Source organism: Mustela erminea, chromosome 11 (genome assembly GCF_009829155.1).
Source record: "Mustela erminea isolate mMusErm1 chromosome 11, mMusErm1.Pri, whole genome shotgun sequence".
NCBI classification, from domain to species: Eukaryota; Metazoa; Chordata; class Mammalia; order Carnivora; family Mustelidae; genus Mustela; species Mustela erminea.
Genome location: NC_045624.1, coordinates 84,977,243 through 84,992,956, shown reverse-complemented (window position 1 = coordinate 84,992,956; position 15,714 = coordinate 84,977,243). Strand labels below are relative to the sequence as shown.

Below are 15,714 nucleotides of genomic sequence, written 5' to 3'. Positions count from 1 at the left end.
ACACATAGACTAGATGTGCTCATCAAAAACCTACCATGGAGGGCATTATGCTGAAACTGATACTTCCAGTGCTAACATTTATGTTATTACATGAAGTGGGAGATTTCCAGGGTGGAAAGGAAATTGACCAGAGTTTAGAAAGCTGGGTTCTAGTCCCAGTGCTAAAATTAAGTAGCTGTGTAAATTCAATCATTACTCTACTTCAGTGAATAGCAACATTTCCTCTGTTATACTTCACAAGGTCCTTTATCAAAGAATCATGGTGGTAAAAGGGGAAAAAAAAAGCCAATTTTCTCTAAGAAGGCTATTTAGCAACATTAATGAATGTTCTGTTACAATGTTTATCATTTGTGACCATTTTTAATAACATTTAAAACCACATCATATTGTTAGAAGTACATTTTATTCCAATATCTTAGTTGCAAAATAACCAAAAAAGAAAAATTTTATCAGGTACAAATAGTAACAATTCTGTTAGATGTAAAATTACTGTTATGGTTACTGAGTACACAATAATAACTTCTCTTTAAAATTACAGCAGACTCACTAGAATCAAAGTAACACTATACTAAAGCATAAACAAAAATAGTAATTATAAGTTTAAAAAAGTTCCATGTACCACTTTGACTACTTTCATAAACATACTACCAGCGAAAAACTACTGCTTTATCCTGTTCTTTTATGTTTTATGATTACAAGGAGAAAGAATATTTAGCAAACATAGTTAAAACTTTAGCTGCTCTGATAATAACAAAATAAAAAATTTTAAAGGCACCGTATTTTCCCTTCCATATTAGCACAGTTTTTAAAATGGTAATCAATTCTGTCAAGGGAAGATTAAGAAGAACATTCTCGAATAACAGAGGAGGGAACTGATACAACCTCTCTGAAATAAAGTTTTGCAGAGACTTAAATATATTCATACCTGTCGACCCAAATTCTTCTTGTAGGAATCTATCCTGAGGCATGAACATGAAATGTCAACAATATAAAGAAGATTATATCCCCTATTCTAGCAAATTCCTCCACGCTCCAACCTTTAGAGACTGGAGGGCATCAGTCTTCTTGTTTTGAAGAAAGTTAAAGTGCGGTGTAGAATAAATGTATCCAATTACACACACCAAGAGCCATCTTTAGGTCTCATAAGCAAATATTTCCAAATGAGGTTGTGGTTTAATTCCCTTTCCCAAGCCCAAAGTAGGGAAAAAAATAAAGACACAGCAAGGTGACATGGGATGTGCACAGATTCTACAAAGCTTCTCCCATCCATAGTGTTTTCCTTGATAATGGGAATGTGTTAGATCTGTGCTGTCCAAATTGGTAGCCACCAGCCACAGGTGACTACTGAGCACTTAGAATGTAGCTACTGTGACTGAGAAACTTCTGTTTAACTTTAATTAATGTGAAGGGCCCCATGTAGCTAGTGGTTACCATACTAGATAACCCAGCAATGGAGCACTGGTTCTCAACCTTGAGAGTACATTAAACTCACCTGGAACTCACAGATTCTCAAGCTTCCCATTAGATCAACTGAACCAGAATCCGTGAAGGTAAGACCCAGGCCAGGCATCAGTATTTTTTTTTTTAAGGGGGAGAGGGCACTCTGGGAGGAGCAGAAGGAGAGAGAAGTCCAACCAGGTTCCATGCTCTGCGCAGAGCCTGACACTGGACTTTATCTCACGACCCTGACATCATGACCTGAGCTGAAATCAGGAGTCAGATGCTCAACTGACCGAGCCACCCAGGCACCCCAGACATCAATATTTTTTAAATGTGTCTAAGCCAGGGTGCCTGGCTTGTTCAGTTGGTGGAGTGTGTGACTCCTGATTTCAGGGTCATGGGTTCAAGCCCCATGTGGGTGTAGAGATTAGTTAAATAAGTAAATAAGCTTAAAAAATAAATAAAGTGTAGCTGGGGCAACATAATTAAATTCTTTAAATCTCAGTTTCCTCGGCTGCAAATAAAGAAAATATAGAACCTACTTCATATAGTTCCAACATAAGAATTAAATGAGATAGTATGTATAAAGCTGTGCCAAAGAAGTTATATCTGGCTATAAAGGTTAGCTGTGATTATTCTTCTTCCATAATGATTTAGCAGCTATTTACAAGTTGAGGGAAGTCACAGTTTGAAAAAACAAAGCATGCTCTTAATGGTGTATCCAAAAAGAGATGTTTAATAAATATTCATCAATGATGAAGAAAAAATCTTAAAGTTGGCTAGGCTTTGGGAAACTATTTGGACAATGAAAGCTATTACAGACAAAGTTTTCCAAGGGAAATTATCTCATTGTAAGAGGCTCTATAAAATGCTAAAACACAGGACTAATTCTGGGAACTTGTGGAGGGTAACTCTTGCAATTATATGAACAGGAAAGAGAATGTACACTTTTCACCCCTGACCACCTCCCAGTAGATGGTGCCCAAGAAAGAATGACAGCCACTGGCTTAATTGTAGCTGCACAGTTGACTATTAAATGGGACAGGAATAAGATTATTTTCTTTCCTTGGGCACCTGGGTGGCTCAGACAGTTAAGCATCTGCCTTTGGCTCAGGTCATGATCCCAGGGTCCTGGGATCAAATCCTGCATCAGGCTCCCTGCTTAGTGAGGACTCTGCTTCTACTTCCACCCCTCTGCATGCTTGTGCTATCTCTCACTCTTTCTCAAATAAATAAATAAAATCTTAAAAAAAAAAAAAAAGAATATTTTCTTCCCTCCACTGCTTTAGGGAATCTCTGACTTACCCTCCTGCTAAGAATTATTTTTAAAAATCTACATGAGATCGGGGTGCCTGGGTGGCTCAGTGGGTTGAGCCTCTGCCTTAGGCTCAGGTCATGATCTCAGGGTCCTGGAATCAAGCCCCGCATCGGGTTTTCTGCTCAGCAGGAAGCCTGCTTCCCCCTCTCTCTGCCTGCCTCTCTACATACTTGTGATCTCTCTCTCTGTCAAATAAAATCTTCAAAAAAAAAAAAAAAAAGAATCTGCATGAGCTCAATCTTTATACAGAAGCAGCCCTTTTGTCCACCATCACCTATCATCAGAAACCCCTTATCCATTTAACCGCTCCATACTTGGAAGGTAGGGAATTTCGTGACTTAGGGCAGAAAAATTCAGGACAAAGATGCTTTCAAGAAGGTAACAAGTAACGCTGAAAGGGCAAAGTAGCTCCCAACGACCAACATGGGACAAATGAACATCAAACACCGTGACGGCATCATCACGGACACAACATTGCGTCTGTTTAAGACCCTGAGTCGGCCAGCACTCATTTCATGAACGCTGTTCTCTGGTCTCCACGCCCGCGGGAAAGGAGGCTGTCTAGTGTTCAGGGAGCCGTGTGGGGATGAGACTCTTTGCTGCCTTCTCCATTCCTACTTCACCAAAGTAGGTTTTTCTTTGTTTTACCACAAAGGTGAAAAAAAAAATCATCTTACAAAGCCATTTGGAAAATACATGAGCTGGTGGCTTATCAATTAAAAACCCAAAGGTTGCTTCTCGGGCTGGCTGCATCCTAAATCGAGAAGCATCCCATTTGGAACAGGCTTATTTCTATTTGAGAGCTGACTGTGAAGAGCAAGGCTCCTGTTCGACTTTCCTAGCCATCGCTGAGAAAGGGAAGAACAGATTCTCCCACCGCTCCTGCCGATAAACCTAACATCTGATGTCACAGATCACCCGTTTATAAGTTATAGCGGCTACCGTTCGTGAGAAATTCCTATGGGAATAAAATGAAAAGGAATTACAGCTTCAAAGAAGGAAAGCCTAAAATGATTGTTTGTAGTCAGCAGACTTAAAGTGAAGTCCTAAAGAAGAACCAACCCTCGTCCCCCCACGTGAGTTCTGGACCCCATTACCTCCCATCGGCTCAGCAAATGCACTGGACCCGTTCTTCCTGTCTGCCCTGTACTGTCGTCTTCTCTCTGGCCTCAGGAGCCTTCAAACATACTGGAGTCTCTACCATCTTCAAAAATAATATTCCCTAAATCTTTCTTCCCCTCCAGCTGCTGCCTCTCTCATGTCTACACCCGTTGTGATTTTTTTTTTACCTCCCACATGACATTTGACCCAGGACCACCAAAATTCCACCTCAGGCACCCAAACAAAGTGCTCACGTTAACCTCTGTGCTCCCAGACCCAGGATCTCCGGCTTTCACTACCTACTAACGCTTAGCCAGCTTCCCCTTGGTCAAACTCCCTCTGCCTTTGGCTGCTACAGCAAAGCGCTTGGTTTTCCCCTTCTCTACAGACACTCTTCTTTTCTTCTTCTTTGGATATTCAACCTCACCTTTATGTATTTGCTTCTCAAATCTTATTCCTTAGCTTCTTCCCTTTTGATCCTATATCCTCCCAAGGCTTCAAATGCCCACTACAGTCTTAAAAAACTGCCACATTTGTTCATGCCCCGCCCTGACGACCTCTCTTCTGAGTCCCAGATCTCTAGGTTGACATGTCCAAAACAACCCTCACCATCTCCCTTTCAAGGCCCCACCCAAAGCACTACACGTCAGAAAATGGCCCTCTTTTTACCCACTTGCTTATGCCAGAAACCTGAGAACCATTCCTTTCCAGCTGACAGCCAGTCTTCTCAGTTCTATCTCCAAACACATCTCAAACCCATCTAGTCATCACCTCTGCCCCTCATCCTAGTTCAACTGTCCTCCACCCAAACGTAGGACTACAAACTCAACCTAACTGCTCATTGCCCACTTTTCCTCTTGCCTCCTCCAATCCATTCTTCACACGGCAGCCAGTGACCTTTCAAAAATACATATCTAATCACATCACTGCCTGCTGAAAACACTTCCATGAAGCAGCATCAAGGAATGCCGCGTGAGAAGTTGTTGGGGAATGGTGCACTCCCACTGTGCCAAATACTTCACAGATCACTTATGCAAGGATTAAAACGGACCTTTTTAAGGGAGAGCGACTGTGGTTACCATGTAACTGAATGACCAAACTTGGCACCACAAATAGTAGGACATCCTGACATTATGTGCCTCCTGATCTGGTGTAAGTAAATTTCACAATATCCCCCACAAAGTATTCTTGTGAAAAAATTTTAACCTATGTGTAATGGTGCCTTTCAGTCTAACTACCTATTTTCAGAGAATGTGGAGGATAGAGGAAGGAGTTAAATACTTCCACAAGGAAACAAAGAGACAAATCCAGAATGTAGGACATTTCACAAATGTAACAAAATATCAATGTTGTGAAAGAAAAACAAAGCGGGTAGAACATAGGGGGAGGGAAGTGATCTACATTGAAACAGATGACAAAGACATAATAACCAGAAACAATACATGAGTCTTGATGGCATCCTGACTTTAAAAGTTATACACATGTACACATTTATTCATTTGTATGCATACATACATATATAACACATATGCATATAAATACACATATAGAAATCTATACATATATAGGACTTTAAAAAAATAATTATGGAAATTTGAATATGAAATAATTATTATTAGTGTGATTAATTTTTCTCAGTGATAATGGAACAGAGGTTATGTAAAGGAGTATCCTTTTTTTTTTTTTAAAGATTTTATTTATTTATTTGAGAGAGAGACAGTGAGAGAGAACATGAGCTAGGAGAAGGTCAGAGGGAGAAGCAGACTCCCCATGGAGCTGGGAGCCCAATGCGGGACTCGATCCTGGGACCTCGGGATCATGACCTGAGCCGAAGGCAGTCGTCCAACCAACTGAGCCACCCAGGTGTCCCTGTAAAGGAGTATCCTTAACCTAAGGAGATACATGCCAAATTATTTAGTGGTAAAGTGTCAGGATGTCTGCAACTTACTTTTGAATGGTTTAGTCAAAAGGGAGAATATGGGACCCATGCATGGGGATAATGATCAAGTAAATATTGTAAATGACACAAATTAAGTAAAATGTTCATGAATGTTCATTCTGTTCTTGAACTTTCCTGTAATGCTTGAACATTCTAAAAAAATTTTTAAAAAGCCTTTAATGATCTTAGAACTCTGAGAATAAAATACAAAATCTTTCACAGTCTTCAAGGCCCTATATCACTTGGCCCAAGCCTACTCTTCCGCTCTCCCCCACGGGCCTCTCCTCTTGCTCACTCTACTCAGTTCCGTGGTTCTTAGTTCACATACACCCTCCGAGTCTCAAATGAAATATCACTTCCTTCCCTAAACTCCCAAAACTTGTTTATGGAGGGACTTCATGCCTGAGAGAAACTGGAAAAAGTGGAATGGATTATGGAGTGAGGTGGAAAAGGGGACAATTTTCAGGACTAAGACAGAATGCGGCACAATGTCCTGGAGGGTAAGACCAACAGGAATAGACGAGCTGAACTAGAACGTATCTGAAGACCCTAGCATCCTCCATTAAACCTTGATCACATACTCTCATAACTTCCTAATTCCTACAATTTATCACAATTCTATTGAAATACTATGTCTGTACTTATATAATGTCTAAATTTCAAACAGAAACTTCTGTATCAATAAAAGTTAGGTCCGTTTTGCTCATCATTGTTATCGCCAATACCCAGCACACATTAAGTCTCCATAAACACTGGCCTTGTGAATACCACATAATTTGACTTTAAAGGAATACAGTTTTATCCCAAGTGCTACTTAACTCAGTGGTATCTGTCCACTCGAGCTCGAGTATTTAAAAAGGCTATTAGATTTCATTATTAGAGTTGACTGTTTAGACAATTACAGTACACTAATAACTGTATGTCAAGCTTTGGTTGTTAGCTCAGTAAGTTATAGAATGATTCTTAGAGCAGCTAGGTACATAGCTTTAGAACCCAAATTTATCAGTAAGCCTGACACAGAAAACATCCCTATAATAGGATGCCATTTGCTAAAAGACGGAGCAGGTGAAAATGTGGATCAATTCCATATGAATCTATCCCCCTTTTAAAAACCAGAAATAATTACTAGAACAATAACCCTGCTGACTGTTGACTGTGGCTTCTTTAATACAAACAGCGAATGTATAAAACGGTAGTGGAGAAGATAATTTGGTATATAAATATCCATCTGATCACATATGTAATATCGTATATTTTAAGTATATTTTCAGGATTCTTATGGCTAAACAATGACTACATTTTTTAAAGAACTCAGTATAACTGAATAAATTGATAAATACAATCTTGGGTCTACCTGTATGGTTGGTAAAAACGCACAGGGTCAGGTGTTTGGATAAGTTCTTTTGGTCTTGAAGATCATCACATCCAAAGTTTACAAGTCTAAGAACATAAAGGATAAGAAACTGAATGCATTTAAAAATTAGTTCCCTCTTTCACTTAAGGCAGTGAGCACTGCACCATATATTATATGCTTGAAACTAATATCACATTGTGTGTCAACCACACTTTAATAAGAATTTTTTAAGTAAAAATAAATAAAAATTAAAGTTCCTTCATAAAGGGTAGTAACCACTATAACATACCCACAGAAGTAAAGACTTGTACCTGAGAAATTTAAGTTGATGTCTTATTTTTTTGTATAAGTAAAACAGTAACTAAAACAGTATAAAAACAGTAACAAAAAATACATAAATGGCATGGCCCTGGCAACAGAGAAAAACAGAAGTTCAAAGTACTAGAACTTTTTTCTAAAAGAGAGAACCGCATATATGGTTTCAAAACAAGTGTAACCAAGTGTTCATATATGAAGAAATAAAGCTACTGAAATACAGAACAGTTTAGGGTTATCATGATTCTAATTCAAGAGGACTTTCATGTCTTCGGTGAACTAGTGGGCTTGTGTCTATTTTTTCAAAAATGTTCATGTTTTCACTCAATGTAAACTAGTCTGGGGGAAGAAAAGCTCACCTTTGTAAAGGTGTAAAAAGGAAAACAGAAAAATGGAAACACAACAGACAGAGCTGAGCCACACATCTATTGATTGCAACCTGCTCTCCGATGGCAACGAGAGAAGGGGTTTGATGTTTGTTCAAATCCTTTCATTGAATCACAGGAAGAGCACTTTGACGGATCAAAAGAAATGGAAACATCCCACAGGAATAAACAGCTACAAAAATCAATATGATTGACTTTACATGAAAAACTCTGTGTTTGTGCTTGATAAAGTTGTTTATATTGCCTATAGAGAACAGAAATATCAAAGGTCTCACACACAAACACACACACACAGAATATTGAATTGTCCTTATATCTGCATACCATACATTAGGTATAAATATAGTCATTCTGCCCAGAGTGTCTATAAAAATTAGCAGTAATCAATGAGTAACTTACTTAAATCCTGAGTCACTTAATGTTATATCCAAGGGTGCTTCAAACTGTCAAAAAATCATAAGAAAACAAACCAAAAAATGACATTAATTTAGCAATAATAGCTCTAAAACCCAGAGCCAGTCTGACAATGCTGTGCTTGCCTACTGATGAAAAGCCCTTTTAACCATCATTATCTTAAGATGTTATCCCCCAAATTCACAGCACAGGGAGTCCATTGGGAATATTCTAGAGTTTACACACAATCAGAGGCTTGGTGTATATTTATTTCTTAAAGGGCTAATACTTGACAAACTTTGCCTCAGCTTTGAATATCATAAATGGGTTATATAATATGCCAATCAGAAGGGGCAGACTTTTTACAAGACACAGATGACCATGCACGGAGGGAAGGACTGGATGACTTTAGGAAAAGGATGAGTGAGTTTAAAAAAAAAAAAAGGCAGGAGGAATAAGTGTAATTCTTGTAATGCTATGATATCAATCTATATAGGACACCAGTACTAATCCTAGTGAAGAATAACATGCTCTTCATCACAGGTAAAGATACTTAGGATTCCTCCCCACAAGACCAGCATTCCAAATGGCTTTGCCAGGAGTGATGCTAGATTTTTACTAATTAGTCGATACACTCTCATTGATGTTTTACCCTTCTCTCAACTCCACCATCCTCACAAGTCTTTTTGGGTTAAGTGACTTGTAACCACTTAAAGCTATCTACTATAGACCATACCTACTACCTTCTACACGTCCTCACTCATACGCTTGTGTCCTTAATAAGAGGTATTCGATTAGCAGAAATTTCCTGTGTGCTCTTCGAATCATCTGTGTTTACTGTATTTGTCCCTAATGCAAGTGACTAACACAACAAGAATGCTAAAATGCTATTTCTGATAACAGCTCTCTTTAAAAGGAGGCCACGTGTCCTAAAATTTTCTATTGCCCATCATTCTCTTGGACTTACCATTAAGTTAAACTTTCCATCAGCAGAAAACTGGATGCATTTTAAGACACTCCTTGACATCTAAAAGAGAAAAGAGAATAAATGACAAATTACAAAAAAAAAAAAAGAAAATCAACAAAGAGCACCTGACTGGCTCAGGTTGTAGAGTGTACAACTCAATCTTGGGGTTTTGAGTTTGAATCTCACTTGGATTTAGAGATGACTTAAAAAAAAAAAAATTAAAAAAAAAAAAAAGATCAACAGGGGAGCCTGGGTGGCACAGTCAGTTGGTGTCTGACTCTTGGTTTTGGCTCAGGTCAAGATCTTGGGGTCGTGGGATAGATCCCCTTGTTGGGCTCTGTGCTCAGTGCAGAGTCTGCTAGAGATGCTCTCTCTCCCTCTCTCTCTCCGTGCCTCCTTGCTGATGTGCATGCATGAGCAGGCTCTCTCTCTAAACAAATAAAATCTTTTTTTTTTAAAGATTTTATTTATTTGACAGAGAGAATGAGTGAGCACAAGCGGCAGGGGGTGTGGGGGCGGCAGAAGAAGCAGGCTCCCTGCTGAGAATGGAGCTCGATGTAGGACTAGATCCCAGGACCCTGGGATCTTGGCTTGAGCCAAAGGCAGACACTTAAGCGACTGAGCTACCCAGGTGCCCAAATAAAACCTTTAAAAAACAATAAAGGTGCACCTGGGTGGCTCAGTGGGTTAAGCCTCTGCCTTCGGCTCAGGTCATGATCTCAGTGTTCTGGGATCGAGTCCTGCATCGGGCTCTCTGCTCAACAGGGAGCCTGCTTCCTCCTCTCTCTGCCTGCCTGTCTGCCTATTTGTGATCTCTATCTGTCAAATAAATAAATAAAATCTTTTAAATTAAAAAAAAAACCAATAAAAATAAAAGATCAACAACATTAGTAAAAGAGAAAAGGAGAGAGAAAGGGAAGCAACCAAGAGGTAAACAGTAATGAAAATATTTCATATTTTTAGTAAACTTTCATTAACTGTCCCCATCAATGAAAATGCAGAGATTAATAAATTATAATAATGAGAACGTCCATATTAGGAAAAAGGAGGCCAGTGAACTAGTTTTTACCTTCAGGTCAACGTAGTATAATCTCTGCTCTGACATATCCCATTGAGCCCAAACAAAATCCTCAGCTACCCTCTCTCTTGGGAGATGGCCAGAGTCTTTAAGTACCTAAAGAGGCAACGAGATTTTAGAGATAACCAACTATTTTAAAGGAGAATATTTCTGGATTTAGTATTTTGCATATTTTATCTTTATAATACAGGTAAATAGTCCCACAGTTTAATTTTAGCATTCTCCTACCCCCAACGCATACACACGGAAAGTCTTTCCAGAAAAGACTAAAGGCATGATTTAATTACTAGCTCTTTCCACACACTGTAAAACAAACTATATTATTCTTGTCCCTAGTTAGCCAGACAGGCTGGGCTATTGAAGGCAAAGACACACCTACCACAAATCAATACCGGGGCCAACAGAAGATTCAAAGCTTCCCATTCAGTACATAGCCTGCTCAAGTATCTGTAGACAAAGGGGCTTTACTACCAAAGATAGCAGCTGTGATGCCAAGGAAAGAACTCAGGCCTGGGGGTGGGGAGCACTCCCCCCCAGATCAGCCGTAAGCTATGCGTGTGTCTTTGGTCATGCTTCCTACCCTTTATGTCTTCCGCAGTGAGTATGGTGATACTACCCTCCTTCAAGACCCAACTTAGGCATGGCCTCCTGTACAAAGCCCTCCGTCACCTCCTCCCAAGGCAAAGCTCCTCGCCTCTGTATTCTTATGGTACTCTGGCGTACTTCTATTACAGTTACAGTGAACTAATGCTGTAAGTCTACCCCGATGAGTATGCACTCTCCTACAACACCTTTATATTCTCAACTTCTGTTCTCAATAAGATTCTAAACTTTGGGCAATGCATCTTGTTTCTATTCTTCTGAAATGTGTTTAATTAGAAGAGATCTGGGGAGCCCCCGATAAAGGTATATATATGCTGACAAGAACATGATCATCAGAGTGTGGTCACCCAGATGCACATCTCAGTTTTGTCCCTCTCTAGAGTTCCCTCATCTCTGGGGAACTTGCTTGCTCTGTAAACGTGGGGATAATTATCCCACTGCCTATCTGCCACACGAAGTTGTTATGAATGCATGGAACCACACACTGCCTTGAGAAACTGTCATCTAAGCCCTTAAGGATATGGACAGTGGGGGACCCTGGGGGCTCGGTCAATTAGGCATCTGACTTTTGGTTTCAGTTCAGGTTGTGATCTCAGGGTCCTGGGATCAATTCCCATGCCTGCTCTGTGCTCAGTAGGGTGTCTGCTTGAGACTTTGTCTCCCTCTGCTCCTTTCCCATATATGTGTGTGCTCTTTCTTTCAAGTAAATAAATAAATCTTTTTTAAAAAAGAAGAAAAAGAACAACAACAACAACAAGTAGGAGGGCAGGGATGCTTCAGAGGAGGGCAGGCAAGGATGATGGTGTGCTGTGGCCATCCCGCGTTGGTCGCTGAGAGGTGTCCCCTGGCCTCACTCTGCTGTAGCTTCACAGCTCCCAGCCCTTCTTCTAAGCAGCCAGCCCTCTGTCGGTCCCCATTCCTGGTCTTATTTATTTCACTGACCCTGGATTGTTTATGTGACTCTCTCCTCTAAATACGCATTGCTGGCTTTGGGATTCTGCCTTGGTTCGTCTTCCTCTCTAGCTTCTTTTCTGACCCCGGGCCAAGCCAGGCATCTGTAGCCTGCCACAATGCCCCTGGTGGCCCAGGGTTCCAGTGACACACTTTCTAGTCATTTTCCAGCCAGGCCTCTTCATTTGAGGCTTTTAATGAGAGATATATAATGAATAAATACCATTTTCCATTTCATGTTCTTCATGTAACTTTAAAATTAAAATCTTCAGAGAAGGATTATTTTGATGCAAGCTATTTAAATATTGAAGGAAGTAATTTTTAATATGAATAATATATTATGATCTTTCATAGTCAAGAAAAAAGACAACCCAATAGAAAAACAGACGAGGATATAACTAAGCAATTTTCAGAAAAACAAATTCACACAGCCAGTGATAGTAATGGAAATACCAACTAAAATAATAATGTTATCAACTTAACCCTCAACAAATTGGAAATATTTTTTAGAAAGGGCAAATGCACCTATAACTGGTATGGATAGAGGGAAGGGGTACTCTTACCCATTGCTTGTACAACTGTGAATTGTTACAAGGTTTTTTGGAAAGCAACCTAGCAAAATCTGTTGAAATATATTAAATGCATGTACCTGTCAACCCAGGATCCTAAATCCCTGAGGATTTAGCCCAAAGAAATATGTGTACCAAATACATAAAGCTATAAAAAAATTTTTTTGAGATGGTCTGTAACACAAACAGATGAATAATAACAACAAAAAAGTGGCAATCAAGTGAGTGTCCACCCACGGGAGAATGACTGAAACTGTGTATATCCATACCAGGGACTATTACGTACTTCTAAAAAGAATGAATTGACCTATTCTGGTTGACTTGTAGATAATGCCACAAAGTTGAATGAGGAAGGAATGAAGGATAAACCCCTGGGTGTGTCAGGGGTGGGGATGGCAAATACACAGGTTCAGAGAAGTGCATGAAAGGAAACATAATAGGTTACAGACAAAAGTTAGAGGTGAAAAGGCAAGGGAGAAGTGGAATACAAGCAATAAAAAAAAGAAAAAAGAAGACAATTGAACTATAAAACTATACCTCCTCTTTTACATATATATATGTGTGTGTATATATATATAAAAACATATAGTTATGATCCCATTTATTCTATGTATGTCTAAAAATTAGGGGGAAAAGTGTTCTATCTCCATTTAAAAACCTGTAGGAATAACCCTGAAATATTAAGTTAAAAGTAAAAAACAAAATGGCCAATTAACATACATATTGTGATTCTATTTTGGTAAAAACAACTGAATCTGTGCATGTGCACCCAACTGTGTGTATGTGTGCATGAGCAAGGTAAAGGTGTAGAAAGAGTCCCACAAGGCTGTCTTGAGTTATCTCAGGAGACTGAGGTTGGAGAGTGAGGTCAGGATAAAGGAGATAATTAACTCCTTTCTACGTCTTGTATTACTCCACATGTTACAACAGCAAGTCTACAATGTGAAAGACATGGAATAAAGAAAGTAGTCTGCGTCTATAACAATACTCTATCTTTAACAGTCTCGAAATGCCACTTCAAAGTAAAAGAGATTTCAAATATTTACCACTCTATTTCCATCTTCTTGGATGACTTGGATATGAAACTTTTCAATATCTTTAAAAAGAGAAACAAGAGAAAGACAGTTGAACCTTTATGAAAATCATGAGCACTTTTTTACCCCTAACAGCGGTGAACCTTGATTTATAAAGATAAAGCAGATTCATCAGCCGGTTGGAAAAACAGTACCATTACACACGACAGTTTCATGATACAAGTGCAAAACAAAACCCACCTTTCTCCAGACTCCCTCTACCGTCTATCGCTAACCAGCATTTACTCTCCTCTTCAATATCAATAATACATAAAGCATTTTGCCCTTCCCCTCCCCTGGGTTCCCCCAAATGTTGGCCTTCCCTGCACCATCAGTCTTATTTGTAGCTAACACTGGTTCCTCTGGCCGAGTTTATCTCTAAGCACTTCCCGAATGGTCCCATTCTCTCAATAAGCAATCTAGATTTGGCCATACTTAACCTTCTGCCAATTCTAGTTACAAAAAGGTGGGATACATAATTGGTCGTGAGCATAGACACTGAACATAACCTAAGCCTCTCAGGCCTGTCCTTCCCATTACAAATCAGCAGTCCCACTTTGTATCATGAAAGACGGCTTACTAGATAAGAGCCACCAGTGGATTTTGTCCCTTCTCTGCCACCTTTCCCACCCAAAATTGTAAATAAACTTCATTAAAGGACATCCCATTCTTATATGCCTCCACCTGAATTTGACCAAGTATGTGTCTTCTAATTCTATCATCATATTCTTCTGGCTTCTAATACCTTCCCCTTTCTCAGTCTGAGGTAACAGACATCCTAAAGAAGGCAAAAATGACCTTCATAATTGTCCTACACTCTACCGTGTGACAAACGTGGAAATCCATGTATGTAGGAGGCCATCATTCCCAGGACGGGGAAACAGAGCAGAGCCAAGGGAACAAGTGGAGGCAGAAAGAAAAGCCCTCCCATAGGAGTGCTAGGTCTTAAATGGACATCAAATGTCAGTTGGACCTTTAGGACTGGGGAGTGTACATCTAGAAGATTCAGTCAAGTTCCATACTTGACTAAGAGATGTGCCCTTCAGGTTCATATATACTGGTAAAAGATACACTTACATTTCTCTTCTGAAATCAGTAACAGATGGTTCTCTGCAAGAGGGTGACTTTCCACATGTGGGTAGAGAAACTGTAAAAAGGAAATGAATCAAAGTCGTAAGCAGCAACTACCTTGTTTATACAAATATTTCAAAAGTTTCTGATCACTGCACTACTACTTACCACAGAAGGTGCTGGGAACAATAGAATAGTTGAGGCAAGTCACACACACACACACACACACACACACACACACGCACACACACGTATATTACAGACAGAGCCAAAGAGGAAAAAGAAACACTTTCAGGAGCTCAGTTTCCAGGGGGAAATTGACGGCAGGTCCGCCATAATTCATTTCCACAAGGTTAAAGTAGAAGCTATTTCTAGAGATGAGGCTCCCTATTTTGGAATACGTGATTCTGAAGCCAATCAGAAACAATATAAGCAACAGCTGTACAGAAAGTTCTTTTCCACGTGCACAAAAAAAGTGATCAATACGTCTGTTTTGCAACTAAGCGTCATATTTAATTTGACAACCCAGTAAACACAAGCTCTCCGACAACTTCCAAAGTAGTCCCCCATCCAAGAGACAAAGCACAACGTAACACGGGACTTTCCAAGAAAGAACGGTGAGTCACAGCGTGATCTGTGGTGGAGGATTTACAAGCCTCAAATAATAGAATGACTGCCCCAGGAAGAAAAGGCTTGATCCACCCCATTCCTCCTTGTCTGTGCCCTCCCATATGTGCCAGCCCACAGGACAAAGCAGTCAGCCAGAAACACGGACCTGACGCTACGAGCCGTGAAAATGAGGTTTGAAAAGCGTCCTAGGATGACTCCAGTGACTTAATTCTTTCATCATCAAAAGGGTAACTAGAAATGAGCAGTTTTGTTTTGTAACATTAAAGACAGCTTACAAGATAGGATCCACCAGTGGATTTTGGTTTTTCCCTCCAACCCTCAAAGCACAATGAAAGAATATAACCCTTTTAGGTCCCTATTTTATAGTCAGCAGCCTCTCTAAAGACTAGGAAAAATTTTGACAAAAGATATTCCCTGGTGCCCTAACTTTTTGTGCTGACGAAATGGAAATACAACTGGTAAATTTTTCAAATTGTCCATTGTCAAGTTTCCTTTTTAGAATTGAGAAACAAAACATTAACTATAC

At 39.7% G+C, this 15,714-nt stretch overlaps 1 protein-coding gene across 8 annotated transcripts in view; it reads right to left on the bottom strand.

Annotated features, from left to right (window-relative positions):
* The window catches only part of GSAP (gamma-secretase activating protein), an 84,909-nt gene that overhangs the window by 44,719 nt on the left and 24,476 nt on the right, over positions 1 to 15,714 (bottom strand). For all 8 annotated transcript variants that reach the window (XR_004277094.1, XR_004277093.1, XR_004277092.1 and 5 more), the window contains exons 7-12: positions 14,565 to 14,634; positions 13,461 to 13,510; positions 10,283 to 10,387; positions 9,214 to 9,273; positions 8,253 to 8,296; positions 7,153 to 7,238 (exon numbers count right to left, since the gene is read on the bottom strand). Coding sequence is in view for 5 of the 8 variants with exons in the window: in XM_032305922.1 (XP_032161813.1) it covers positions 7,153 to 7,238; positions 8,253 to 8,296; positions 9,214 to 9,273; positions 10,283 to 10,387; positions 13,461 to 13,510; positions 14,565 to 14,634 (415 nt within the window). In the remaining 3 variants the exon portion in view is untranslated. The remainder of the gene's footprint in view (positions 1 to 7,152; positions 7,239 to 8,252; positions 8,297 to 9,213; positions 9,274 to 10,282; positions 10,388 to 13,460; positions 13,511 to 14,564; positions 14,635 to 15,714) is intronic.